The 27,066-nt window shown below is 40.3% G+C and overlaps 1 protein-coding gene across 1 annotated transcript in view; it reads left to right on the forward strand.

Annotated features, from left to right (window-relative positions):
- Positions 1-440: 440 nt before the first annotated feature.
- The window catches only part of st6gal2a (ST6 beta-galactosamide alpha-2,6-sialyltranferase 2a), a 37,667-nt gene continuing 11,041 nt past the window's right edge, over positions 441-27,066 (forward strand). Inside the window, 6 exon segments of the mRNA XM_018702453.2 lie at positions 441-763; positions 14,912-14,968; positions 15,058-16,148; positions 23,825-23,922; positions 24,662-24,673; positions 24,675-24,764. Of these exon segments, the coding sequence (XP_018557969.1) occupies positions 15,149-16,148; positions 23,825-23,922; positions 24,662-24,673; positions 24,675-24,764 (1,200 nt within the window). The 5' untranslated portion in view covers positions 441-763; positions 14,912-14,968; positions 15,058-15,148.

The following is a 27,066-nucleotide window of genomic DNA, read 5'->3' on the forward strand; positions in this document are numbered from 1 at the left end:
TAAAATCACCTCTAAAGCTCATTAACTAACACCTTTCATCTTGTTTGTTTCATCTGTATAGAAACCAAATTGTAAAGGCAACATTTTGTTATTTTTTGGGGAGTTTATGTGCCGGACTATTTTTTGGGCTGGGGGTGGTGGATAAGTCCAGTCACTGCTCCTCGCCATCCTAAGCTAAGCTATGCTAAGCTAAGCAGCTACGAGCTGTAGCCTTAAAAGTGAACAGATATGAGATCGGTCCCAATCCTCTCATCTAACTTTCAGAGAGAGAGATTAAATAAAAATGTCCTTTCTCCCTTTTGGGAAATTATCAAATTTTACAGCCTACATATAATTTTATTACGCCCTTCCTTCCTTCTTTCCCTTTGCAAATGACATAGGCTGCTGCCAGGAAGGCATCAAATTTAATATCCCTTTACCTTCTCCCCCTTCTTTCTCATCCCTCCTTTACTTTCTCCCTTTCCTCGACCCCCCCCCGCCGCCTAACAAGCCACCCCGGTGCCTCACTGGGAAAATCAGTCCTCGCTGACTCCGCCCCTCATTTTGAGATGTGGATGCGAGAAAAAGGCCAGCAACAATGTGACAGACAAACACACAGCCCCGCCGCTCTGCTCAGCGTAGTAGTGGATATCTTCACAGTAAAGGGAGCGCAGAGGCGAGCCAAACAGAGCCGCATGCTCGCTGTGCAACAAGGCGAACAGGAGCAAAAATGGACCGCCGGGCAGCAGCAGCAGCATCCACTGAGGACCGACACAGATTTTAGGTAAGGCTTTGTTCGCTTTCCGCAGGATTTCCACACAGATCTGCATTTATTGCTCCGGGGCGCTTTGTGCGGTACACGAAGCAGCAGTCGGGAAGGATGTGCATGCACGATGTTTGATTTAAACGATTTAATAATTTAGATCTTATCGGAGCAAATCGGATGAAAATCTAGCAGAGAATCTTTTGTCCTCGCTGGTACTTCAGCGGATCACCGTGATCATTTAAGGGAGCTTATTGAGACAACTGCTCTTTAAAGGTTTGCACAAAAAATGCTTTAACGAACATGAGGAGCAGTATTGATACATGTAGGAGAGTTCACGGTGTAATGACGCTACACTGTAGGGTGCCTTTTAGTCGTTAAAAAATAAAAATAAAACCGGGTTCCTCCACGCTGAAGAGTTCATTCACAGCTCACACAGTGAAGCCAGGCCTGCACACTGCCCCACAACTTGGGGAGAAGATGCAGAGGTTTATTGTTCACTTGACCCTCAGTGACTGTCCAACAGCCTCATGCACATGGTGTAGCCGCCTGCACACAAAACAGGAAAACCCAGGCCACGAAAAGAGCTCCAGGGGAAGACATATGAAGGCAAAATGAATACTATGATGGCACCGTTATGTGTTCTTTTTAGCCTCCTGGTTCTTCTAGCCTCCTGGTTATCATTATGTCAATTTCTGTAATATTTCATTGATATTTGATAAGGGAAAATTGCATGAAGAGGTCAGCGTCATGATCTACGCTTGTGCACGAAAAGTTCATTGTAGCAGCATTGTTGCATTTTCTGAAAGACTCCTAATTGAAATGAGTTTATTTTGCAACCACCACACTTTCATACCCCACAGTAACCCCGATTCACAGCTGTAGCAGGCTTTTGTTTGCAGCAATTCAATTAGTAACAGCCAGATACCATCTCAGCTTTCCGACCAAGGGCTTTAAATTAAACACAAAAGTGTTAGTTCCCAATCACCTCAGCATCACACGATTGAGAACAGTGAGTGTCAAGGCCACTTAAGTGTTTTTTTTTTTTTGTGTGTGTGTGTGTGGGGGGTTTGGAGTGTGACGTCTTTTGAAGTGCTGCAAGTTCTCTGATATCAATAAAAGGGAAATGGAAGTTTATCACTCTGAACTGTGAGGATTTATATCAATGTGACAGAAGCACGTGATTGAATCACCTTCTAGAAAAGTGGTGGAGGTTGAGAGAAGACCGAATACTCATTACAGTAAGAATACACTCACACTTGCGTTCACACCTCTCTGTAGTCCACTTTAATCAAAGGCAGGCCAGTTCTTTGTGTTGTCTTTCCTGTGCAGCATAAATAGCACAGGGATGAAAACAGAACGCTTCTCTCTAGGTTAACTTGACATTGCATCAGAAAAATGTCATTTTGTTTGTGTGTGCTGCTGCTGAATAATTATTCGCTCTCTGGGTTTCAAAGCGTTTTAGAGGTTGTGATGAGGACAGAAGTTGAACTCATTGGATAGTGTTTTATAACATCTTGAGTTAAGATGAAAATATGCACATTATATAAAAATACAGATGAATTATTTATCTTTTGTTTTTCAGGGCATATTCTTTTATAGTCAGTGAACTATAGATGTTGCTAAACACTTTACCAATACATTATGAATGTGCTAATGCCCACCTGATAAATGTGCATACACACCACCAGTGTGTGAAAGGGTTGTGCGTCTCACAGAATGCCCTCGTTATTCGCTTTTACACATAACTATCTAATTACCATGCCACACTGGCTGGCACCTCTTTGTCTCTGCAGCTGGATGTTTATTGTCTCAAATGGGGCGCACTTGCTCTGCGTGTGCAGACAGAGTACAGGTGTGTAGAGGAGTGGTGTTCTTTGTGCACAGTAACAATATACCACCTTTATTCTACCGTTTTGTGAAACACTGCATGGCAGACCTGGAGCTATTTTCCACATAGATCCTATTTTTGTGTCATTTTTTTTCACCAATCCGATCAATATTGACCAAAACTATTTAAAATGCTTCACCAGAGAGTTACTGACTTTTTGCTCGGCAGCTCGATAGTCTCCAGTTTTGTCCCATGGAGCCCAAGGGTTTCTCCAAAAATGAAAGAGATATTGTCTGCACACTTAAATTTTCCAGCCAGCCAATTTTTTATCTGATGCAGCATTTTGACCCACAAGGTCTTCATAAGGCAAATCTATGTGGTTATGTAAAATAAATCCCATGATTCCCACACATTACTAAGCACAGAAATAACACACGGTATCTCAAAGAAAAGACTGTAGCGCATACAGAACATATTCTCCAAAAATTATTGAGCATGCAGCTCAATATCCTATGTTCATGTTTATTTTGTCATTTTATTGTTAGTATTGTGGAATTGATGTGCACACTGGTGCATGTGGACATGCAACACCAGAGGGATAAAAAAAGCAGCAGGCTAAGTTAGAATTAAAATGGACAGTGCATAACAGTTCTATGAAATCTGTGTGAGAATTTTCATTCACACTTTGTTGCTCATTTGTTCCTGTCCAAACACCACGTCACTCAATGGGATGAAAGGGACATTGATTTCCTTTTTTAAACCACAGAATAACAGAGAGGAAATGCTGCTGTTCTAAAAATAATAACTGATGAAATCCATAATTGCTGTCAGTGATGACCCAATAACAGCGTTAAACTCAAAGATTGACTGACTGCTCTCACAAGCATCAAACCAGTGGAGGGCATTACACTGATTCTGAATGATGCAGAGAAGGTGAAATATGCATTTACTTCAAGTATAGCAAATCGTTGTCATGGGGTGTTAATATTTAGGGGACAAGTCCTTGATGTCTGTTATATGTTGCAAATGGGCTGCGTTAGGAACGACATGTTTTGTTCTATGTACATCATACAGATGTTAGGAAATGACAGTGAACCTGAACCTGATCTTACAGCATTGTGGGAAAATGGAAAATAGATTCCAGTACAGAAAAGAAGGAGTTAGGCTTCAAGGACACATTTCTATGCACTCTAAAGGGGTACAGACTTTCTGTCTCTGTATGACAGAGGCATTGGTCAAGCTGATCATTAGCAGCAAAGCAGTGAAGACCATTTTTTATATTGCACCATTACAGCCTTGAAGGTACTCAGAACAACCACACTGATTTTTACCATAATATGATATTGTATATTGTAAAAATTAGGTTGGAAACTGTTAACTTAAAAGTTAAAGTTTTAAAATATATATATTTTTTCCAATCATTTAATATTGATAACAATTTTTTTTGGCCACTTGTGGGTGCTGGAAAGTTGCGAGCACAACACTGATCTGGCAACGAACTGCTGCTCATTTACATATCTTACAGTTAGAGAGGAACCTGGCATTAATTTTGAGTCATGTTTCCGGTCACCTGCAAATATAAGTAAAACTGAAACCAAGCAGCTAGGTTTCAAATCGGACCTGCAAAAGAGTGAGCCGAAACTAATTTTAAATCTCAGTGAAGCCGAAGGGAGCGGCATGTTAATGTCAGAATTCTCAAACACAAACTACCCCATCCACCTTGTCAGAATTCAGTTCTCATCATTTTAAAATTGCTCATGAAATTTCAAGGCTAAACTTTTGGGTCGATACTTGAGCTTCTTTTCAGTTAGTCCTAGAATTGTCATATAATTTTACAGTTGGCTGCAGTTAGAGGTTAGAGTTTCGTTTTTATCTCTTCCAGACTGTATATGTTGAGATGCAGTACAGAAGAGTGGAGGGACTGCGTGGGCAGGGCACTCTGGGAAGGTGGAGGTGTAATTTCAGATGCACACTAACCGACCAGAGCAGCAGTTATCTGAGCTCAGCCTTCAAAAGCAGGAGTGCAGGAGTCATCAAGACCAGCTGTGCCGCTCACTCCTGGCTGAGTGTGTGAGTGCTCAAAAGGACAGGACTTTCCATGAGAAACACATGGACGTCCATGGTAATTAGCTGTCTTCACAAGATTGTAAACTTCCTGAGTGGAGACGTTGTCTGAGGCACTCGTCTCTGTGTGTGTGTGTGTGTCTGATGTATGGTGCTCCTCTCCTTATGTTATATCCTCTTAAAAAGGGACATGGGATGTTTGAGCAGCTTATTGTGGCATAGCTTTCATAGTTGTGCTGTAAGTCTCTGTCTCTGATAGGCTGCTAATCTCAGTCCATGTTTAGAAGTAAGTGTCCAGAGTTCAGACAGATTATAGAGAGGTTAGGCTGTCTGAAAATGGCTGTAAAGCTGTAGATTAGGGGGCTTGTTCTCTAGGCCGTCAAACATCTTTTTTCCCCCCACAAAAACAGCCAGTGTGTGAAATACTGATATGAATGAATCCTGTCAGCATGTTTCTTAAAGCATTAGCATATGTGTTAACCTGTAAGATTTGCTCTCGTTCTGTGTCTGGACCAGAGAAATGATGTTGGCTTTAGCTACTGGAGTAAAAGAAGCTTCTCAATGCAACTACTTTACTGTAAAATAACAGCTTCAAAATCATTTGGATTTTCAACAGTGCGTCTGTCAATCCCACTCCACACCCTAAGCACCTGTTCTTGCACTATGAAACTTTAGTGAGCGGGCATGCTCTCCTGCAAGAAGCACGTAACTGCGTGATAGTCAGCGGCTAAAACTGCCAGATTCAGGCCCAGCCATTCAAGAGTAATGCCGAACTGTCCATTTATTAAAAAGACTTAGAAGTCAGTAAAAATCTGCATTCATCTCCGATATTCAGCGAGGAAACTTTTAAAATATCAAAATTATGAATGGAGTTTGGTGTGTTACAAGCTGGGCATCATGGGTCATATGTTTCAGTTCAGTGAGTGGGGCTAAGCAGTGGAAACTCTGGTCCAAGCGATTGATAGGCTTTGTTTCCTGCACATGAGAACCACTTAACCACTGCAGAGGCCGCTGTTGCTTAGGAAAAGCTATATATTGTCACTCTGAAACACCTCATTTCCATCTTAATTTCTTCTTTCCTAATCATGGGTGAGCATGAAATTTCAACTCTGGTAAATCTATTACCAGTTCAGAAACTGCGTCAGGGTCACGGCAGGTATGAGAGACCAGTCATAAAGTCTGATGGTACAAGCATTGTTATCTCCATTGAGGAGATAGGGGTCAGATAGTGAAATGATCTTAAAGTGGACTTTATCTACTTTCTCACATCAAACGCCCGCCTGCTGTGGTTGTCAGTGCTCCCGGCTGTATTTATGGGCCATAATGTGAGGTGTAGAGCTGCATTTCCTTCATAGGACCTTGCTGTTGGCAGGCTGTATTTGAGAGGGCTCTGTGCACCATGAAAGCCTGTCATCAAGAACCACTGCCCTGTGTGATTTATCAGAATAGGATGTGCTTAGAAGGTCAGGATGATTCAACTCCTCTCTGTCCTCCTTGTTTTCATTAGATGTCCTTTTCTCTTAAAGTGGAAGTTACTTTTTAAACTAAACATTAGTTTCATTTCTTTTACTTTTAAACTTTTATGTTGAGCAGCCAGTGGACGTCTGATAGCTGATGACTTTCTCTTGTCTGTTACTCAGTCTGAATGAGTCAGAGGCTTGTTTCCTCTCAAGAGCTGTGTCAGTAGAGCTAGTTTTAAATGAAACACGTCCTCTGCTCTGGTAATTACAAGGCACATGAACACTTCTCATGGTGCTCTGATAGAAAGAGAGGGGCTAATTGGTAGTTCACTGACCTTGTCCTGGTTTGTGTGTGTGTGTGTGTGTATCCAGGTGTCTCAGTATTATGGTTTGATTTTCTGCGCTGCTCTGTTCAGAATGAAGGCTCACTGTGTGCATGTGTGGGCACATAGATGCAGGATGTAGACCCTGTTGTCTCGTCTCTGCATTGTGGATCAGGTGTGAATTTGCTGTAGCAGATGGACCGTGACAGGTGTGTGTGAGAGACTTGCACCTCCCTGTGCCTCTCGGCCATTATTGGATGTGGTCGCTCTTTCAGTCCAAGATAAATTAGTGTCTAAGCATGCCTCTGCAGAAACAGACATTTTTGCTCTGCTGATAAAATCATCGCTGTGACAGAGGATAGCAGGGGACAGGACAGACCTAATCTGCCTCAGCGGGGATCAGTCTTTAATGGAGTTAGGACTTTCTGGTCTGACCTTGCTGGACTTGGTATTGCAGCAGCATGAAACCATCCCTCTTGAGTCTGATTCTGCAACCACCTGGAGAGAATCTGGATCAAAGATATCTTTCTCTCTATTTTTAAATTGTTTCACAAAATGAAGAACATGTTTTTTTTTCCCTCTGTTTGTGTTTGTTTAAAGATGAACCAGTTTGCTACTCTTCAGACAGCCATCAAACATCAGATACACCTAATCATGGAAATCCTTGAAAAAACATTTTCTATACTTTTCACCTATAGTGTAGTTTGTTGCATTGCTCCCAAGTGACCAAACAAGAATCAATTATTTTTGTTTTGAAGCCTTGATGATACCAATTCTGTCATCCTGAGTTCAGTTTATGTAGTATCTGACAGTACATAGTCATTATTCATATGTTTATTTTCAGGACTTTTGCTAATACAGTATATGCTTATTGCAGATCAGACACTGTGTACATATTTTGGCTACTGGAACTGATAATTGTTTGGTTTATGAACTGTCAGGAAAATCACAGAGTCCAGTTTTGCATGTATGCCTTGTTTTGTCCAAACAACAGTCCAAAACCTCAGATATTCTGTTTACAGTTACACAAGACAACGAAAATCAGCAAATCCTTCACATCGACTGAAACAGTAAAGCAGTTAAAATGGTTGCAGATCAGTTCCCTGTCAGCTGCATCAGCTCTAATTCAGTTTCTTCTGCTCTGTGGAGAACAGATGTGCTGCTCTGTAGCTCGTAGAAGCTCAGTTTGATGACTTTGATTATGACTATATATTAATTATTATCATTATTTTATTCATTAAAGGAAGTGTGTTGAGAGAAGTGCCGACATCCTGGTTGAGAGTAACACTGGTGCTGACTTGCATTACATTCAAGTCCCTGCAAGTTGATTTGTAGTCAGGCAAAGTTTGGAATGCCTGGCTTTGTTTTTTTTTTTTTTTTTTAAAGTGGCCTGCTGCGTCTCCTTTTAGGTTCCTTTCTTATGAGGAGATGGAACTGAAATTTAACTTCTGTTTCATTCTATTTGTGGCTAAAATGTGCGCTTTGCTTTAGGTTTCAGAGCTGGCCTGTACTTAGCTGTGCATCTATATGCATGCATGCAGTCATGCAATGGCATGCTCCAGTATATGTGATTGGCAGGCAGCTGGATGGCTGGAATGAGCTGTATCGCCTGCAGTGTGTTCTCGGCTCCACATGCGAGGTGCCAGGGGTGAGGAGCTGGTTGATTTACTGCTGGTAGTAAGTCACATTTCCACACAAAGATGGGCAGGCAGAGCAGAAGTACAATAACTACACACACACACACACACATTTGCTCACATGGACAGAGATGCAGTTGTGGATGCAATATTAATTCTGATCTTTGCGTGGGTAAGGCATAACTTTAAAATGACTGACTTTGGAGCAAACATGCATAGACACAAACACAGTCAGTAGAGCGATGTCTGCACTTACATCTGCATGCGTAGCACCACAGCTGAATGTAGGTCACAGAATAAGGCAGATGTGGGGGAAGGAGAGAAGGTGAGCACTGGAAGTGGAAGTGAAGGGAGGAGGAAGCCTTCCATTATGTCATCATGTCAGAGCAGCGGGAGGATTAGGGCATGTTATATAGGGAGGGTTTAACCCCAGATTTTTGAAGCTTTTACCTTGGAAGTAAAGAGCAATAATTCTTACATCCATCCAGAGAAACCAAAGATGTTATATTTACACAAACGTCCTCTCCTCTCCTCTCTCTCCAACTGGCTCAGAAACCACGCTACAAAATAATAAGCAGCAATGGCAAATGTGAAAGAGGGAATGTTGGATAAAACTTGAGTGCTTTACACAAAATAACTCTCCTTTAGCTTCAACGTTGTCCTATCTTTAGCAGCTCATTTATATGGGGTTAGGTAGCCAGCCGTTCAGTCTACTGGCTATTCTTAACAGCTGCACTTTGGGGTTTCAAGATGTGATAAAGTGCACTGAACCTTTTGGAAAGCTCGGACGCTGGTGGTATAATTACACAGGGTGAAGTCTTGTGTCCTACACAGTAATAACCTCATTGCCTCTTGAGGCTAAAGCAGAGTGGACATGCAGCAGGGGGTTCATTAAGTGAGGGAACAGAGATGCAGTTCATTTAGTCTGTGCATATGCTTCTTCAGTTCAGGACTTCAAGTGACTTCTGATGTCCCTGTTACACTCTGTCTTTGCTCTTTTCTGCGGTGTCTCATTTTTTTCTTGCCTGATCCGTAACCACACAAGCTTTTACCTCTAGATTATATGAGAAAGTACGGCGGTATATGCTGCACAGTGAAATATTATGCCTTGTATTGGCGGAGTGTGGAAGGTTCATATTATAGCAGTTACCAAAATGGTCCAAGATCAATATCTGTATAAGTACCTCTGCATTAATGACAGTTTTATAACTGGAATTCCTTTTCTAATATCAGAAATGATATTCATCTGACAGGGATCTTTGAGATGTAGCCCAGCAGAAGTCTGAGACATACAGAAGTTTGACTTTCTCAAAGTCAAGTTTTTGCTATGTATGGAGCAGGGTTGATAAGATCACTTGTATCTGTGTGAGCTCTGTCTAATATATAGCGACTCTAAAGGTGAGATTAAATGCTTATTAGGTTCCTAACAAGTTTACACCTTGTTATCTTGAGATTAATTTACAATCTCTTCAGTGCAAAAACAGGTGTAAAAGCTCTGTGTTAGAATGATCCTTTATTCAAACTCTGTTAAGAAAAGTTAAAGTTTTGCTCATCTGAGGTGGCATTTGTCAAATGTGTGAACTCAGAAGTGAGATTGTGTATATTTACTCAAAAAACAATATGATCCTCTACTTTGAACTGGATTATGTGAATACTTAAGGCCCTGGATAGGACATCTTCACTATCTTCACCTCCTTTGTGTTTGGGCTCAAGCATGAAAACATGATAAGCTTTAGGCAACTAAGGGTTTCGTTTTAGTGGAACAAGATAAGTCGCATGATGTATTGGCTGGTCATATCTATAGACAATTGTGGTTATACCTGATGTCAAAAGCAGGGTGAAAAGTTCTCTTTTACACAACCTAAACAGGGGGTGGCATATCGCCCCATATTCCTGAGCTAAAAATTGTTTGAAAAAAAAAAAGAAGAAAAAGAAGTGAAGTTCATATAACTCTGGGCCCCAGTACTGAAGATGCCTACACACACACACACACACCAGCACCCACTTCTGTTTCAAACTACATCCTGTTTCTAAATTTGTCTACATCACATAATACTTCACTGGAAAGTCACTTCATACATGAATCTGTTTTTGAAATTATACCATGTTGCGTTCACATAATCCTTGGAGACTTGGCCAGCAATTTCAGACAAGTTCACAGATGATTTCAGAAATCTAAAATGTCTCTCCTGACCACACAGTTCACACTTGTATCTGTGGGTCCACAGAGGCTTAGTGGACTTTGTCTGGTTGCCTTTTCTTTAATCTCACAGTAATCTGTTAGTTGGTAGCTGCCAGTTGCTGCTTGAACTGCTGTAAGGTGAATATTAAAAGAAACCGCTTTATTTTCTTTAGATGGAGAACAACTCCACTCTTAAGGGCTCAATATTTTATGAGGAACAAGCCCTTTGGTCAGTGTTTTTCTTTTTTTTCTTTTCGCGAGAACGTGCACACTTAACATCCTATTGCCATGCAGTGTGCAGAGAAGAGAAGGACATCATGTTCTCTTTGCAGAACCAGCCTGGGATTTTTATTCTTGTCTAGATTCCTTCGACTTCTTTGTAAGACTGCTTTCTCTTTTTCTTGCAATGTCAGTGTTAAACACCACTGATTAATCTCTATTACTTTAATCAGACTCTATCCTACTATTGTGAATTGACATCTGTTTTCTGCTTAAATTAAGGGAAGTATTGAGGACATATTCCTGTGAGCAAACCTGCATTTAAGTAGTTTTTTCTGTAAAATTCATGTGGCCTTTACTTCCCTATGTTATTTATTTTCTAATTTATTTCCTACAGAAACCTCAGTTCGGTTATTTTGAAAAAGATTTCTAGATAGCTGTGATTAAAGCATTCATAACGTGGCCTCTCCACCCTGGTTCCTCACCAGGGTATAAAAAGTGCACTAATTTTCAGTGAGATGCAGCACGGCTGTATCCTCTCAAGGGCTGTCCAAGGACTTACCTGGCAAATAGTGGCTCAAGTTCAGAATAGTCACCTCTAGCAATGCCTGCACTATAGACACATTGAGAATATTACAATAGGGAGCAGCAGGTCATGCTGGTTTTATTGTGGAGTCATTTTTGCAGTGTTTAGCTTCATATTCATCAAGTATTTTTGTTTCAAGAAATAAATATTGACAGAAATTTATTTGCTTTTTCATTCTTTTCCCAGTCGCAGTCATAAGTCTACAAAGAACCACATACAAATAAGACCACAAACTATCCAGGAAAGCCCATTTTTTGCACTTTGTGCTCGCAGATGTAGCCTGAGAATGTTTTGCCCTTGAGTTAGTCCTTTCTGTTTATCGTTATAATGTTGAGTTTTCTTTGATTTGTTTTGGAGAAGTGGCCCTTAACCTTTAGAGGTATTTTGGTAGCAGAAGTTTGAGGTGCTTAAACCGTATTTCATTATACTGTGAGGTGAGTCCAGTATTTTGTCCTCCAGCTTGATATTAGACTTTAGTAGACTAAATGTAGATGTAGAAAAGGAGGAAGAATAGTTGACATCTACACATTACATGTGGAAGTTGTGTCATATGACGAAAGAAAAAAGGTCAGTTATACACTGAAAAATTACATAAGGTTTCGGTAACAGCCATGGATCTATTATATTGTGTAGTGGTATTAACATCATGTAACATAGGTGCTGAGTGCTCAAATTGCAAAATGTTGTAAGTTGTTATAGATCCATTAAGTGTATCTGGTACAAATAGGACCATAATCCATGCTGTGCATGTTAAGCTCTCTAACACTGTCTAAGAACATTTTGTCTGTTACACTTCCCTTCTCGGTTGCTGCATCTACACATTTTCCTGTATATTAAATCAGTGATTTTCAAAATCAAATCTTGTCTGTGTTCTTGGCCATTTTATCAACTATGTTTAAGGTGTGCAAGTGTTGAATTATCTGTTAATCAGTTTTTCTTGTATAACATCACCAATCCAATTTCTTCCACCAGAGAATGATTTAAGCAAAAAATCTCAACTTGTACAGTTATGCTCTAACAATTGATTATGGAGAATAATAGTAGCTAGTGCCCAGAAATCCTGGTGTTGGCTGGTACACACAGAGAAGAGAAGGGACCAGATGTACAGTGGGGGAAATAAATATTCAAACACCAGCAGTTTTCTCATTTAACATATTTCCAATGCAGTAATTCACATGAAATTTAGACCAGATATTGGTATTAACTCAATGAAACTACACATTTAAAGAAACTGAAACATTCCAATCCATAAAAAAGTTATGTGCAATAACGTGATTATTTTTTTCTTTCATATTGTCACACTCACATTGCTATGAACTATGGCTAATATAGCTGCTGCCACCCAGAAACAGACGCCTCATCAAGTGGTAAACAAGACCTGATTAGTTAATTTCAACTTTCCTTGCTGCTTTTTTGAGAAAGTAAATCGTGCATAGTCTCTCATTACTGTATATTTACTTTGGATTTAGGTTTTGCTCTTTGAAAGATCTGTGCTTTGTGTTCTGTTAGGCTCCTTTTGTTCCCACTAAGTCATTTAGTCGTCCTTTGCTGTCTGGCAGCCGCGTGGTTTCAATGTTTCCTGTTTTGTACCATTTCTTTGTGTAGCCCTCACAAGACTAGCTCTATCCTCCACCCCCGCCTCTCCATCTGTGCCACACATTTATGTTGTTTCACTGCAGTTGCTGAAGCACAAATCCTGATTGCTGCCAGGTGAGGCAAGATAACTGCACACACACATGCATGACATGCCCCAGGGCGCGCGCACACACACACACACACACACACATCCCACAGTGGGCTTCTGTGGAGCAGTGGTGCATATAGATGGCATTTGCATTGGGTTGTGGTGTATTTTCATGCTTGTTTTCTTTGTTTTTTTGTGCATCCAGGCTTGCTATTATTTCCAGGTGTTAAAAAGCCCATTTTCCACTAAGTAACATTTGACCCCAGCGTAGTAGGCATGTTGAAACTGATACACAGGGGATTACTGTCTGACGACTCATCTCACCTGACTATGGCCTTAAGGCCTAAGGCAGAGCTAGTTTATAGAAAGTAATCAGATGTTGTGTGTGTTTGTGCAGATGTGTGTTTTTCTGAGTCTAGTATTTTCTTTCTCCCATACTGTCTCTTCTCCCTCTGGCCCAGTTGCTCCCTGCTGTTTTCCTCCTGCTTGACCAGGGTCAGTGGATGAGCTTTGGCCTCCTCAGTGGCCCCGGGGCCAAGAGGCCTAGATGTCTGAGTATATGGGGAGAGTGGGAAAGCAGGGGCGTCTGAGATCACTTCTGCTGCACTCTGCAGGACCTGGCAGCTACAGACACAGGAAGCTGTAATTAGGACTAGAGGAGGCTTAACACTCAGGAGCTTTTTTCTTTCTTTTCTCCCATCGCACTCTGCCCAGCTCTCAAGAGAAATGCTCCCACATTAAGAGACCAAAACTCATAATTATGTGTGGATGAGAGGATTGTAGTCCTCTGATGTGAGGCAATTTAATGCTTCATTTATTCACCTTCATTGCTGTGTATTTCACTCTGTAAGCTATCAGTGAGCCCAACATGCTGTACACCAGAGTATTACCAAAGCTGCAGCAAAAATAAGTCAGGCTGATAATGATGTTATATTGTTATAATGTATTTTTTGTGGCACAGCAATGAAATAAACAAAGGTTGTCGGAGCACGTGTTGAGATGAGTCCAGGTTTCCGAAGTAGCGTCTTCCTCACAGTGCATCTCAGAGGAGCAGTGAGACAGCAGTTATTATTGTGGTGACAGCAAAATGTAATCAAAATAAACAGTTGAGAGCAAATGTATCTGTTTTTGTCTAGAGAGTACACAGTACTGTGCAAATATCTCTGGCGCTAAAAGTGAAGTAAGGATGCCTTCAAAAATAATGCCATGAATAGTCTCTGTTTATCAATTAACTTCATACAAAGTGCAGTAAACAGGAAAAAAAAACTTTATTTGGTGTAACTGTCCTTTACCTTTAAAACAGCACCAGTTTTCCTTGGTACACTTGCACACAGTTTTTGAGCAGGTTGTGAAATTAGTCTGTCTCAGTGTCTTCTGTCTCTTTAATCCCAGATGCCTCCTTCATGGTACTGTATGATTGATAAGAACCTACATATATAATGTACATAAACTACATAGAGTAGTGTGTATTGATTATCTCAAAAGAACAGACAGAATAGAATGTCTGTGTAGGCCTGTCAAATCTTTTCTTAATTAATTAGTTCATAGTTTGGTGTATAAAATGTCTGACACTTGTCTGAGCAGCAGTGCAAAACCTTAAGATATCATGTTAGACAAAGGAAAGCAACATACCCACACAATTTAATTAAAAAAATGATTGTATTGATTAAGTAATAGTTTGGATTATCAATCTGTTTTTTTTTTCTTTTTTTTTCATCAGTCACAATCAAGTGTTGATGTGAAAAAGAACCTGATTGCTGTACTGCAGGACAGGCTGAAGTTAGTTAATGATAACCATGTGAACGCACCCATAGAGTCTGCATCACGACATGTTCCCGCGGTCATCAGTCAAACCCTGGAGTGTGTTTATTCTTTAGGGTTCTTCAGATAATTTGTATATTGTGTGATTTTTTTTTTTTTGATGTGACATCTAAACCCAAATGATGGGTCAGTGTTTAATTCTTCTTGAAAATTAAGTGTTGAATATTATATGAAGGAGGCTGTACATTTGATTCCAGTTATTAAATCGACAAAGCTCCTCTTTTATGCAATGAGTGGAAAGCAGTCCAATTCTGCGGGAGGTGTGTGGTGTGTCTATGTGAGCACTGTGTTTTCATGCACACACAGCCTCTTGCATGCATGTGCACTCTTGACTCACTAATTTGTAGCTCTCTTCTTCTCAGGGTCCTGTTATATCCTGGCGGACACATGGACATGAAGAAATAAAAGCATCAGTTGAGGTGAGTGTTTCAAACCTCTGCCACAATAATCCACTTTTTTTTTCTTCATCACCCCGAGCAGCTGCATTTAGAGCTTTGTTCTTTTACAGGCCCTCCAGCTGACCTCTGGGCTAAGCCCTGGCCGTGGGGTTTTGTTGTTGGTGGGCCAGCTGCAACAGGCGTGTATGTGAGTGAGAGGTGATGAAGTCCAGTATGAGGCAGTGGCGGAGGCTAGTCCTGGTGGGAATGCTGGCCTGGGTTCTCCTCTTCCTCGCCCTCCTCTCTTACTTCCTGGACGCTCGTGTGAATGAGCCCCTGACCTCTGCTGGCTCTTTACTCTCCCAGCACCCTGACACCCGTCGCCTGGCCTCCATACAGGCCTCTCATCAACAGCATGCCGTCATGGGCTCCCGACCTGAACTGGCTTTGCCGTTAACGACATCCTACCCTGGAAACGAGCCAGAACCCAAGCCTTCCACCAGTTCTATGACCCCAGAGTCCAGCCTGGAGGTGAGCCACAGCCCCAACAGTGCTCCCTATGCCATCTATGGCAGCCAGGAAGCCAGCCGCCAGGATTACCTGGACCCCCAGAGCTTGGCTGCCTGGTCCTCCTTTGGTACAGAGAACGTGGGTTCTCACTCAGACCCTGCAGTCCAGAGTCGAGAGAGAACATCTCAGATCACTGAGTATCAGAACCATGCCAGACACCTCCACATTGGGGAAGAAGAAGAAGAAGATGGGAGGGAAAATGAAGATGAAGAACTGGGAGACAGAACGAGGAATACAGCAGACAGGAAGGCTGGCGGTGACTCCTCTGATCTGGAGGAATATTACTTCTCGAAGTCAGCCTCTGTGGTGCAGCGGCTGTGGCGGGGCCGCGTGTCCGCCGGCATGCTGAGTCCTCGGCTGCAGCGTGCCATGAAAGACTACGTGAGTGCCAACAAACACCATGTTTCCTTCAAGGGGCATCGCAAGGCTGCCCAGAGTGCCAAGGAGCTGCTGTGTCAAATGAAAGCCCAGGCCCGGCTGAGGACAGTGGACGGGTCAGAGCAGCCCTTCTCCTCGCTTGGCTGGGCTCGTCTTGTGCCATCCCTTCCTTTGGAACAACTGTACAGGCAGCAGGACCGGAGCAGCTTCAAGACCTGTGCAGTGGTCACCTCGGCTGGTGCCATCCTGCGCTCAGGACTGGGCAAAGAGATTGGTGAGTAGAGATATCAGAGAGTTTGAGTAAGAGCTACAAATAGCTACAATTAGCCCTGATAGGAAAACTTGTGTCTGCCGGTCAATATCTGCACTGCTTGAGGCTAAACTTTGCCACATTGTACTCAAGTGAGTTTTTAAACCCATTTATGTTTGCAATGCTTTCATTTATATAACTGTACGACTGTAACATAATAGTTGAACAGTCAGATGAAGGTGAAAGCTTTTGTCAATGTCAGGTGTGACCATAAGGCTACTTCCTTAATGTAGTGCATACCAGTGTTAAAGCAATTTGCAAAAGCACCAGTAAAAAAGATAAGTTCTTTCATTTTGGACCAGCACTAATCACATATTCTTGATCTGTTATGCTTTGTGCGTGGTGGCCCATGAAGACATTGGATTTTAAAGTTCAACAAATATCCATCTGCACCTGCACCTGCTTTGCATTCAATCAGGTTTTATCCTGGCATTTGCTGATTAACTTGTCAAGCTGATTGTAAGCAGGGTTGAGTGTGTGCCTAACAGGCTATACATCTTTGCATTAGAATGTGTGTGCTCTTGGTTTAGAAATGTTGGCAGCTCTTTGGTAAGTGGGGAGAGTGTGAACTCAGTGACAGATGGCTCACAAGAAGAAAGCAGAAACCCCTCTGGTAACCGATCAGGCTTCTTCACATCACACATATCTTCCTTGCTTTTCCTTGTGAATTCAGCTGCTCAGAACAAACAGTAGAATTAATATGGTGGGCTTCAGCTTCATGCATCACCTTTTTTTTTTTTAACATTTCTAAATAGTGACAGGGTTATACAGACACCGGCTGTCCCAGATTGCATTGACCTAGAAAGAGAAGCAGCTCGAACGCAGTTCACAGAAAATCAGATGCATGCAAGAGATCCAAACCTGCATCTACACTTGACCCTGTTGTCACAGTGGAATTAACTTGTACTGCTGTGTCAGTGAAAACATCAGTGCTGCAGGCTTTCAACACTGATGCCTCCACTCACTGTAAGAAAAGTTCCCCTGCTGTGAAGGAATTGTGAGAATTATAAGGTCAGATTTATTTATAAACCTGTAGGTATAAACAGGTTAGCTGCAAAGTTACAGAAAAACAAACTAAACTAAACTAAACAGACTAACTAAACAGCTACAGTGTGTGTGGGCATGTGTGTGTTCAGAGAGAGTACATATATTGTTTAACTCACTGATGGATGTTGGAATTTTTTGTAGTTACACTATTAATACTGAAGTAGGAAGAACAATTGACTAAGTAGCACAGAAAAAAGAGGCAGTCCTCACTTTTGGGCACTCGGCCTCGGATTTAAACTCTGCAGGTGCTTCTAAATCTCTGTTGATGTATCATCATCCCTCATGTTTGTTTTTGGTTTCTGTCCAATAATGTGACCCATATGCACTTGTTCATAAACAAGGGAAGTGAATGTCTTTTCAGCATCATACTTTAATGAGCATTTTCCCAGTTTCCAACATTCATAGCTTTTATAAAAAGCAATTCTAAGAGGGCTTCAGAGTCAATATGTCAAATTGATATTCATGACCATCTCTTCTCTGGGGGCTATCGCACACATCTCTGTGTTAAACAGAAGCAGGATATTGGTTCAGTGTGTCATCATCATGCTATTCAGTTCTTAAAAAAGAGGTTTTTCTTGAGAGGAGATTTAGAGACTTAGTGACTTGATGAATGAGATAATTGTGACAAAGCCGATTAATTATTAAGTGGCCTCACAGTGTTGGAAAAGCTTGACTTTGTTACATTATTTCTCAGGCTTAGCTTCAAACAGAAATCAAACTGCATTGATCTCACTCTGTCTACCTTGTTCTCACACTGCTGTACACAATAGGCTGCACTGAATCAAAACCACCATTATGCAGCTGTGAGTGGTGACAAATCACCTAAAAAAAAAAAAAAATGAATGTGAGAATCACACACCTTCTCTGTGACACTGGCATGGTGAGTGACATTTAGATTATCGGGTTTCTCGGCACTTGCAGCACTGAGTTCACTGTGTGAGGGCTTCCTGACGGAGGTTTGAGTTAGTTAAACGTCTGGATATGAGAGGATGTGAGGCTGCCATCATGTGGTGAATAAAATGAACAGAATCCCCAGTACAACAAAGGGGATTGAGAAAATACTCAGTGTGCACACATTACAGAATTATTCTGTTGGAAGGCCCTGCAACAAATATTCTCTGTATGAAGCTTATATTATTCCTCTGACTGTTTGAGATGTTTTGAGTAAGTATCCTACTAAGGATCCCTCAGTCTGTGTTGATGACGCCTCTGACTCCTGTCCCTTTTTGTTCACGTTATTTCTTCTGCAAATGTCAGGTCATTATTTCATTTCTTTCAAGTGATATAATGTCTTAATCTTTGTCTGTGACGGCTGTGGCTCTGGAGGTAGATCAGGCCGCATGCGTGTGTCAGAGCGTTCTATATACATAGAGCAAGCGCTGTATCAATGTGTGTGTGGATGGGTGAGTGTGACCTATAGTGTAGCGAGTGGTCGATATGACTAGAAAAGTGCTATGTAAGCGCTGTCCATTTACTGTTTACCATTTGTCTGCAACAGTGATTTAGTCTGAATTGGTGCCCTCTAGTGGAAGTATTAAAAAATACACTGTGGATCTGACCTGGAGACACACAGATCAATAAGTTCACTTAGTGTGTGCCAATTTTCAACGGGCTTATTACGCAATAATAACATAAAATGTGAGTGACAGTCATATTAAACATTAACCAGATTTAAAGCTGTATTGGTGTGTTACACCAGTAAAGCTCTAATGTCAGAATAAATGAAAGCATATAATAATTTTGCTAGATCCAAGGTATGGTCTTATCTTTACAGAACTTGCTGCTGGGACTTAGAAGGATATAAATAATATTCATTATTGATGAATCTATTGATTTACTTTTGACTAAAAGACTTTTGACTAGAGCCTTTTTCTTTATAAAATTACAAAGTGCCTCACAGGTAATAAATACAAGGAATCAATCAAAACATGAAACAAATGAAAAAGAAAGAAAATGATATCTATTATCTATAATAATGACAAATATAACATTGTTAAACTAGAATCTATGGAAAATGTTAATAAAAGCTTTTGTATAAAGATGAAAAAAACAACTGATATGACAGCATGCAACAATATGTACAGATCTCTTCCCACCAGGGCCTCGTCTCCTGATATTAAAGGACTCTCAGATTTACAAAGTCACACTACACATTATAAACAGCTCATGTCAGTGTCTGTAGCTTAAATTTCATCAGTCAGAGTTAAAAAATATTAATGGCACCTGAGATCAAGGGCTCCTTAAATACATTTGTAGTTGCCAGAGGGACTCTGAGCGCCTCAGAGCACCTCCCAGAGTTCAAAGGTTCATACTGCCTGAAGAGAGGATTGGAACTTTCTGCCAGGATAGTCCTCATCTTTTCCCTTGTACTCTCTGTAAAAAAAAAAAAAAAAAAAAAAAAAAAAAAAAAAAGGTGGGTCAAGGGCTTTTGGAGGTTTGCCAACTGTTTTACTTGCCACAATCATAGAAAGTTTATTCTTAGATATACAGTTGAGGTGACTGTACCAGGCAGGCAGGTGAAAAGTTAAAACACTCTCAACAGTAGTTTTGTTCCCAATAGTTCTAAAATCTGCTGACTAACACTGAAGCTTAAGTTGCTGGGAGCATCTTTTAAAAATAATATAGCTCTCCTGGGGAGTCCAGAACCACACCAAGGTATTTAAGGTTTTCCACAGTTTCAACATGTTGTTCATCAGGTGAAACTAGCTCTGCTTTCAGATCTTGCTTGGGGCAGATAATTGATTCTTTTGTTGCATTCATTTCTAGCTGCCTGATGCGACACCATGCTTGAAAGGCCTTAAGTGCGAGTCTTCGGTTGAAGGGTCTGTTTTTCTGTAAGTCAACTAAGGCCATGTCATCTGCATTAGTAAAGGATCTGTAGTGTTTTGATCATAAATTGAGTGGTAAAAAGAGGGAAAGAATAATGCCTGTGCCCACACTGAGTACAGCTGACATGCTCCCCTGATGCAGATCCTCTGTGGGCAGCAGGAAAGAAAGCATTCAGAGAACTAACCCCATACTGATGTTGAGATCAATGAGCCTTTTCAGGAGAATATGTGTCTTAATTGAATGAAGAGCTGAGCTGATATCCACAAATAGAACCCTGGCGTTTCCTTTAGGATGCATAAGCTTTGTTGTAACTGTATTAACTAGAGTCAGCACAGCATCTGTGTCTCTGTTGCTCTCACATGTAAACTGGGATGGATCAGGCCTTGTGGCCACAGTGGTGCTTGCTCCATGGTTTTCCACAGCATGGAGGTTATTGCAATAGGCTGAAAATCATTTGGCTTAGTTGCATCTGTCACAAGTCTGATTATTGAGAATGTCCATGGTTTTGGCACAGTGCATATGTCTGAGGGACTGAAATGGCGCGATAGAATAATAGCTGGAGCCACGATTGATACCAGAACAGTGCATTATAATAGTTCAGGTAAAAACAAATGCATTAGCAGATGACAAAAGCAGCCTAATCTTAAAAGATTCTTCGCTGTATTTACTGCTAGACAACTACTGTAGCAGCTTGCTCATGACATCAGCTGCCTCTCCCAGTTTGTATTTGTCAGGCATGGAAACTGACATGCACCCTTTTAGACATAAAAAGATACCTAACTTTGAAGTAACTGAATCATAACTTCAGAAGCAGCTAAACAGAGTCAGATATATTAAGTTGACACTAGCAGTTGTGTCAGCTGCACAAGAGGTCTAACAATCAGCATATCTTGATCTACCTTGATCGATGGACCCTTTGCTTTACATTAATGAATCTCTCTGTGACACAGTATGAGTAATGGTGTTGTAGTACTGCAGTGTAATCACCGCAGTATATTTCACAGGCTTCACTCTACGGCAGTTCTGCCACTGAACTGAACTGAAAATTCTGCTGGTGAAGAGTCAGCCCGAACCTGTTGTAGTCTGTCTTCATGAGTTCCTTCACTCTCTCTCTGTTCCCACAGTCTGCTTACATTCGGAGAAAGCCGATGTTTACTTTCAGCCATTAATATTAACATCTCCCAGCTTGTAAATGTGCTGATCTGTCTGTAATGCATACACAAAGTCAGCAGAAAATTAGAAACCTCTGGTCCTTGTCATTAATACTAAAATACAGGGGAAGCTCGCTCGTGACTTGAGATCAGCTGAATTTATGAATGAATACAGCCTGAATAAGATTTGTGAAACTAGTCACCAAAATGCAAAAGAGTTGAATCAAGCTTCACAGGGACTGTTTGGCTTTTCTGTAAAACCAGTTTTTAAATCCATCCTGAGCTCAAAATGTCAGTGTATGTTATGAAAAGCTGGCGGTTTGCAAGTTTTTAGAGGCTTGGCTAGTTGTTTTTTCAGTTTGGGAAGGATTGCATCGCCAAGAGAAAATAAATGCTTTGAAAACTAAAAGCTTGAGGATAATTCCAATGTATTTGAAACTCCTTTCTGTGAAGGAAAATCTTGTGAGCTGGAGAAAAGGTGATCACCAGGAATTCATGTCTCACGCAGGAGCATTTCTCATAAGCTTTACATTGACTGAGAAAATGATGAACAATACAGAGACAAGTGTGCCAGAGTAGTGCTACACCACACTTCTGAAGATGTCACGTTCAACAGGACGTATATAACCCCAGGTACCACATGGTTACCTCACCTTGCCTTTATAACTATAGATTTGAAGACCCTGTCACTGGGCCACTCAAAGCTTTCCATTGTCACATGTTCTTACCTACTAACTGTCACATGTATCTTGTCCTTTCCTCTACTCAACTTGACTGAAGCTGGATTTAGACAGTACTGTCTGAGTTTAGGTCTTTGTCTGCATCCATATCTATATGACCTTGGTTACCCCAGCAACAGAGAGGAGAAGTGTTTCTAGATGTCCACTATCAGTCATAGCTTGGTCTTTATGACTTGAACATCTGGAATAATGAGACCTAGAAAATAGAAAAACATAAGTCTTTCACTTACTTTCAGAACAGTTATATGGGGTGAGATCTCAAGCTTGTAGTCAGGTAATAATTTCAGTCCGTTGTGAAGAGCTAATTGTCATTATCTACACTTTAATGTATTTTTGAACGTTGACAGTTTGATTCCCTCTCAGAGGAGAAGGTTTAAAAGGAAATATGGGGGAAAAAAGGTTTTTTGATTAAACTGCTCACCTCTCCGCCTCCTGAAAAGGGGGTCACGAGTGAAACATCAGGTGAGTCACAGGCAGACGAGACTGAAAATCACTGGCTACCGGGGGAAAAAAAAAAAAAAAATCACAGAAATGATTTGTCCTGATGTCAACCAACCAAAGTCTGCACAGATTTCCCAACAAGAACACACATAGTAGGCACAAGTATGCCCAGTTATTTAATGGATAATATCAGTAAGAGTAATAAATAAATGCATAAGAAAGTAAAAAAGTAATAAAATGACACTGATTAAATGAAGATACTGAAATAGAGATAAGGAAATGAAATAGATGGAGATTAGAAAGCCATTTATAAAAAACTAAAAAGAAATCATAAAATACCAGTGGTATAAAACACCAATAATGTGAGTTCCTGCTCCAGCTGAATTAGCCTCTGGCTTTATTATGAAAAACATTATCTGCTGGATGTAGGCAAATATCTCTGCTTTAAGAAAACCATTTGAAAACCCATTAGTTTGGTAGCTCTGTAGGGACCAGACGTGTTTACAGGATTACATTGGAACAGGAGGGAAAACTCAATGTCAAGCTTGTGAGCGCACATTTCCTGTAGGTAGTGTTGCTCTGAATGCCAATCAGTGTAACAGTTGAATGGTGGCAGTGATTGAGTATCAGATCAAGAGCTGGAACATCATCTGTAGTGATATCAGATCAGGTCGCTGGAACTAACGGATCGATGAGCAGACGGGCAGACATTACAAGTTTGTAGCCTAATTATTACTATGACCATCCGTCAAGCTGAGGATTTCATGTTGGTGTGTGAAGTGTGAAGAACAAAACTAACAAAATGTGGACTTAGAATAAAGTGTTACTTGGTAAAGCTATCTTTTTTTATCTTTATGTCAGTGGTAGCACATCAGTCACCTCAGCTAACCACTAGAGAGACATTTAGTAATTTCTGTAAGCCTGCTAGACATCATTTTGAGACAATGTATATCAGTGCAGTCACCTTGTTGTCATAGTGATTCCTGCTATAGACACTTTTGATGGTCCTGGGTCATTGATCTGACTATCTACAGAAAGAGAGTTGGGAGGCATTTGAAATTTCTGTAAAACTGAATCAGAATCAGACTTTATTGCCAAGTAAGTTTGCACATACAAGGAATTTGTCTTGGTATATTGGTGCTAAAGAACAGTAACAGTAAAAGAAAAGAGCGAAGAGCAAAAACTGTATTTACAAGGAACATAAATATACATAATTAAAAAGTAAAGTGTGAAGTGTAGAGTGCAAAAATGTTAGGAGTGTGATGTGTGGAGTGTGATGTGGTGACCACATCAAGACCTAGACAAACACTGGCTGCTAGTGAAACATAAAACAATATTCTGGTGTTACATTGAGGCTCAGGTATCTTATTGGACAATATCCATCCGTAGTATTAATATAACTCAAGGTCAGTTCATTACCTTTGCCTTTCAGACACTCATGATGCAGTTTTACGGTTCAATGCTGCACCTACAGAGGGATACGAGAGAGACGTGGGGAACAAAACCACCATCCGCATCATCAACTCGCAGGTGAGCGAGAGTCCGTCCTTGTGTGATGCATAATAATGAATCATTAATAGATACATAATTCAAGGAGCTGTAGCACTCACTGAAACACATGTAGGATGTGGACGTGATGTGGCAAATGATGAAAATCTAAATGATTTATGACTTGGATCCACATCATTTTCTGACACTGTGAATGTTGTTTTATTGATGCTTGGTTTTCATTGTCTGATTTCATTCTTTTTATTTATTTCAGCTTGCACATTTTGCAATTTTAGGTGCATTCTTATATTATTGTATGTTTCTGATATATTATTTATGTTTGCATTTGAGGATGGCTCATGTTTGTTTACGACACATGTTGTCAGCTTCATGATTCCTGAAATACAATTTAAACAAAGCAAGAAATACTAAGCTAGACTGTGGTCTGTCCGGTACATAAGTGCCCTTATAATCACAACTTGATGTGTTTATGGCAAACAAAATATAATGTGCTAATGAGCCTTGGATGTAGATTTTTATTTATTTATTTTTTTAACATTTGGACAGAGCTACGCTAGCTGTTTCCCCCTGTTTCTAGTCTTTATGCTAAGCTAAGCTAATTGACTGCTGCAAATAAGAACGCTTCCCAAGATGTTAAACTATTTGATTCTGCCTGCGCTGCTGGTTCAGTTAAGTTAAATGTTTCCAATACGCCATTTTGTTGGATAATCAAATACATACAACTGGTTTGAATTTGTCACTTTTAACTATCCCTCTGCAGATTCTGGCCAATTCCTAAGCATCGATTCAACACGAGCTCCATCTACAAGAATGTGACTCTGGTGGCCTGGGACCCTGCACCTTACGCTGTTAACTTAAACAAGGTATGTTTTCTCTTTGTATCAAATGAACCACACAACAAGTTCATCAAGCTCTTTGTTGACCTCCGCTGCTTTCACTTTTCTTTTTGTGCTTTAAAAAACAATGAGCAAGAATCAGTTTGAATATCACATCTGGTGTCCTCTCTTTTTAGCCACCATCTCTTCCATCCTCTTCTTGTGTCCCTGTTCTCCTTTTCCTCTCCACATCCTTATGATTGTTATTCAGGGAATGATTTGCTGACATAGTCAATAAGATTCTGCGAGGGTTGAAGCGATCAGGTTAATAGCCTAAAGACCACACGTTGCAATTAAAATCGATTTTAATGCTGCAAGTGGCCTGCTCTCTTAATGATTTAAATTATCTGGACAATTGGAATATTAAAAACTTCCTTGTGTGTTCATATTAACTTTCTTTCACAGGTAAATTGTTTTCTACAGGTTAAATCAGGCTTTAACTTTCTCTGGAGGAGAAGAGTAGAGGTCATTGTAGTGCAAGCTTGTCACATCATTTACATCATTAAATGATGGATTATCACACAATAAAATACGTCTTCATGGAGGTGAAGTCCTTCTATGCCATACTTGGAACAGCTTATTAGTGTCATTCAGTTCATTTCTATACAGCTCTGAGGTGCTTCATGATCCTGAACAACAGACAGACAAAGCTGCACACAAGCACCATGACACAAGACGAAAGAGTTCTTGTAGAGACCGCCAAGTTTTTTTTTTTGTTTTTTTTTTAATTAAAGGAAACAATATGTTTCAGTGATGCCTAACCTTCTACAACACTTTTCTCAGTTAATACCAGTAACTAGTCTGTGGATATGCTGCTTGGAGTGTGTTGTTAATAACCTGTAGTACCTCACAGTCATTCTGTCTCCTGACCTTGATGCTCTCACATAATCTTAATTTATTAATCTTTACTTCAAATTTTCACATCTTCACAGTCATTTGGTTTGTGTTTCACATGATTCCTCATTGTACTTATTTATGTTGTCTAGTTTATTTATTTGCTCAGATTAAGAGATTGTTTTCTGTTCCAGTCTCAGATGAAATGATGAGTCGATTAATGAATGGGTCAGTCGTCTGATATTTGATTGAGCAAAGTTGACCAAAAATTCTCTGTCCCCAGCCTGTCATAACCAGATATTTCTGCTTTTCTCCAGTTTACGTCATTGTTGTATTGTGTAATTTAAAGACATTAAGTTAGATTTTAAAGACCAAACAATGAATCCATGAGAAATGAAAAAAAGACTCAGCAGATTAATCAAAAATGAAATCAATAATCAAACTGTTAACTTGCCTCAAGTAAATACAATGCATGTATTTAGTAATATAAAATGTGTCATATATTGTATGTAATTGATTTGATTGATCATTTAGAGGCAGTCAGAGTCATTCATAAATCATGTTGATTATTATGCATCTGTGGGGAAAAAACATCTTTTCATGCAGCTCTCTTACAAAAACATAATATGGACAATGACTTGAATGTGTAATACTGTTTTATGTCTAAGAAGGATACATTTGACTTGAGATGTTATTTATGTTCACATGTTAGCTGTTCTTTTTAGTAGCTCTGATGAAAGCAAAGTCTGTCCTTCAGTCCATTAGATTTTTTGAGATGTTATTTATCTCTTGAGCCTATTGTAACTGACCTTTTACATACACAACACTCTGATTGTGTCACTCTGCTTATGGCTGGATACCTTGTACTGTACCGTACATATACAGCACGTTTGGTGGGTAAAAAGGCAAAACTACAGAATAAAGTCATCTTGATAATCCACTAGTGCAGAAAAATCAACCAGTAATTTGCATAATTAGAATCTGCCACTTGAAGACAGTGCTGTTCATTACGTTGATGGCCCTCATTGCAAAGATACCTTGCACATATTTTTGAGGTGTTCATAAACATCGGGCAGAGGCATTTTCCAAGTGCAGAACAGACATTTTCAATCATAGTCAGAGCCTGTATACAGCTGTGTTGTTTTGTCAGTGCTTAAATTTCCTGAGTGTTTTGACAGCTCTGGTCTGCTTGTTTTCATTTTCCAATGTCAGATTGTTGAACCAAACTGACTTTCTGATACAGTTTTTCCTGAATATTCTGACTGACTCCAAACCCTTAAACATGAAATAGTCTCTGACAGGGTTTCTTATGCAGATCAAATAGTCATGGGTTTCTAGAAAAAAAAAATTCCATGGGCTCTGGGCACAAATTCACTGAGGGCCTTGACCTATTCAAGGATACATACTGTACATACACTGCTCACATCCTCCCCCAGCGCACCGGACAACGTTTTGT

The sequence above is a fragment of the Lates calcarifer genome, linkage group LG1, assembly GCF_001640805.2.
Source record: "Lates calcarifer isolate ASB-BC8 linkage group LG1, TLL_Latcal_v3, whole genome shotgun sequence".
NCBI lineage: Eukaryota > Metazoa > Chordata > Actinopteri > Centropomidae > Lates > Lates calcarifer.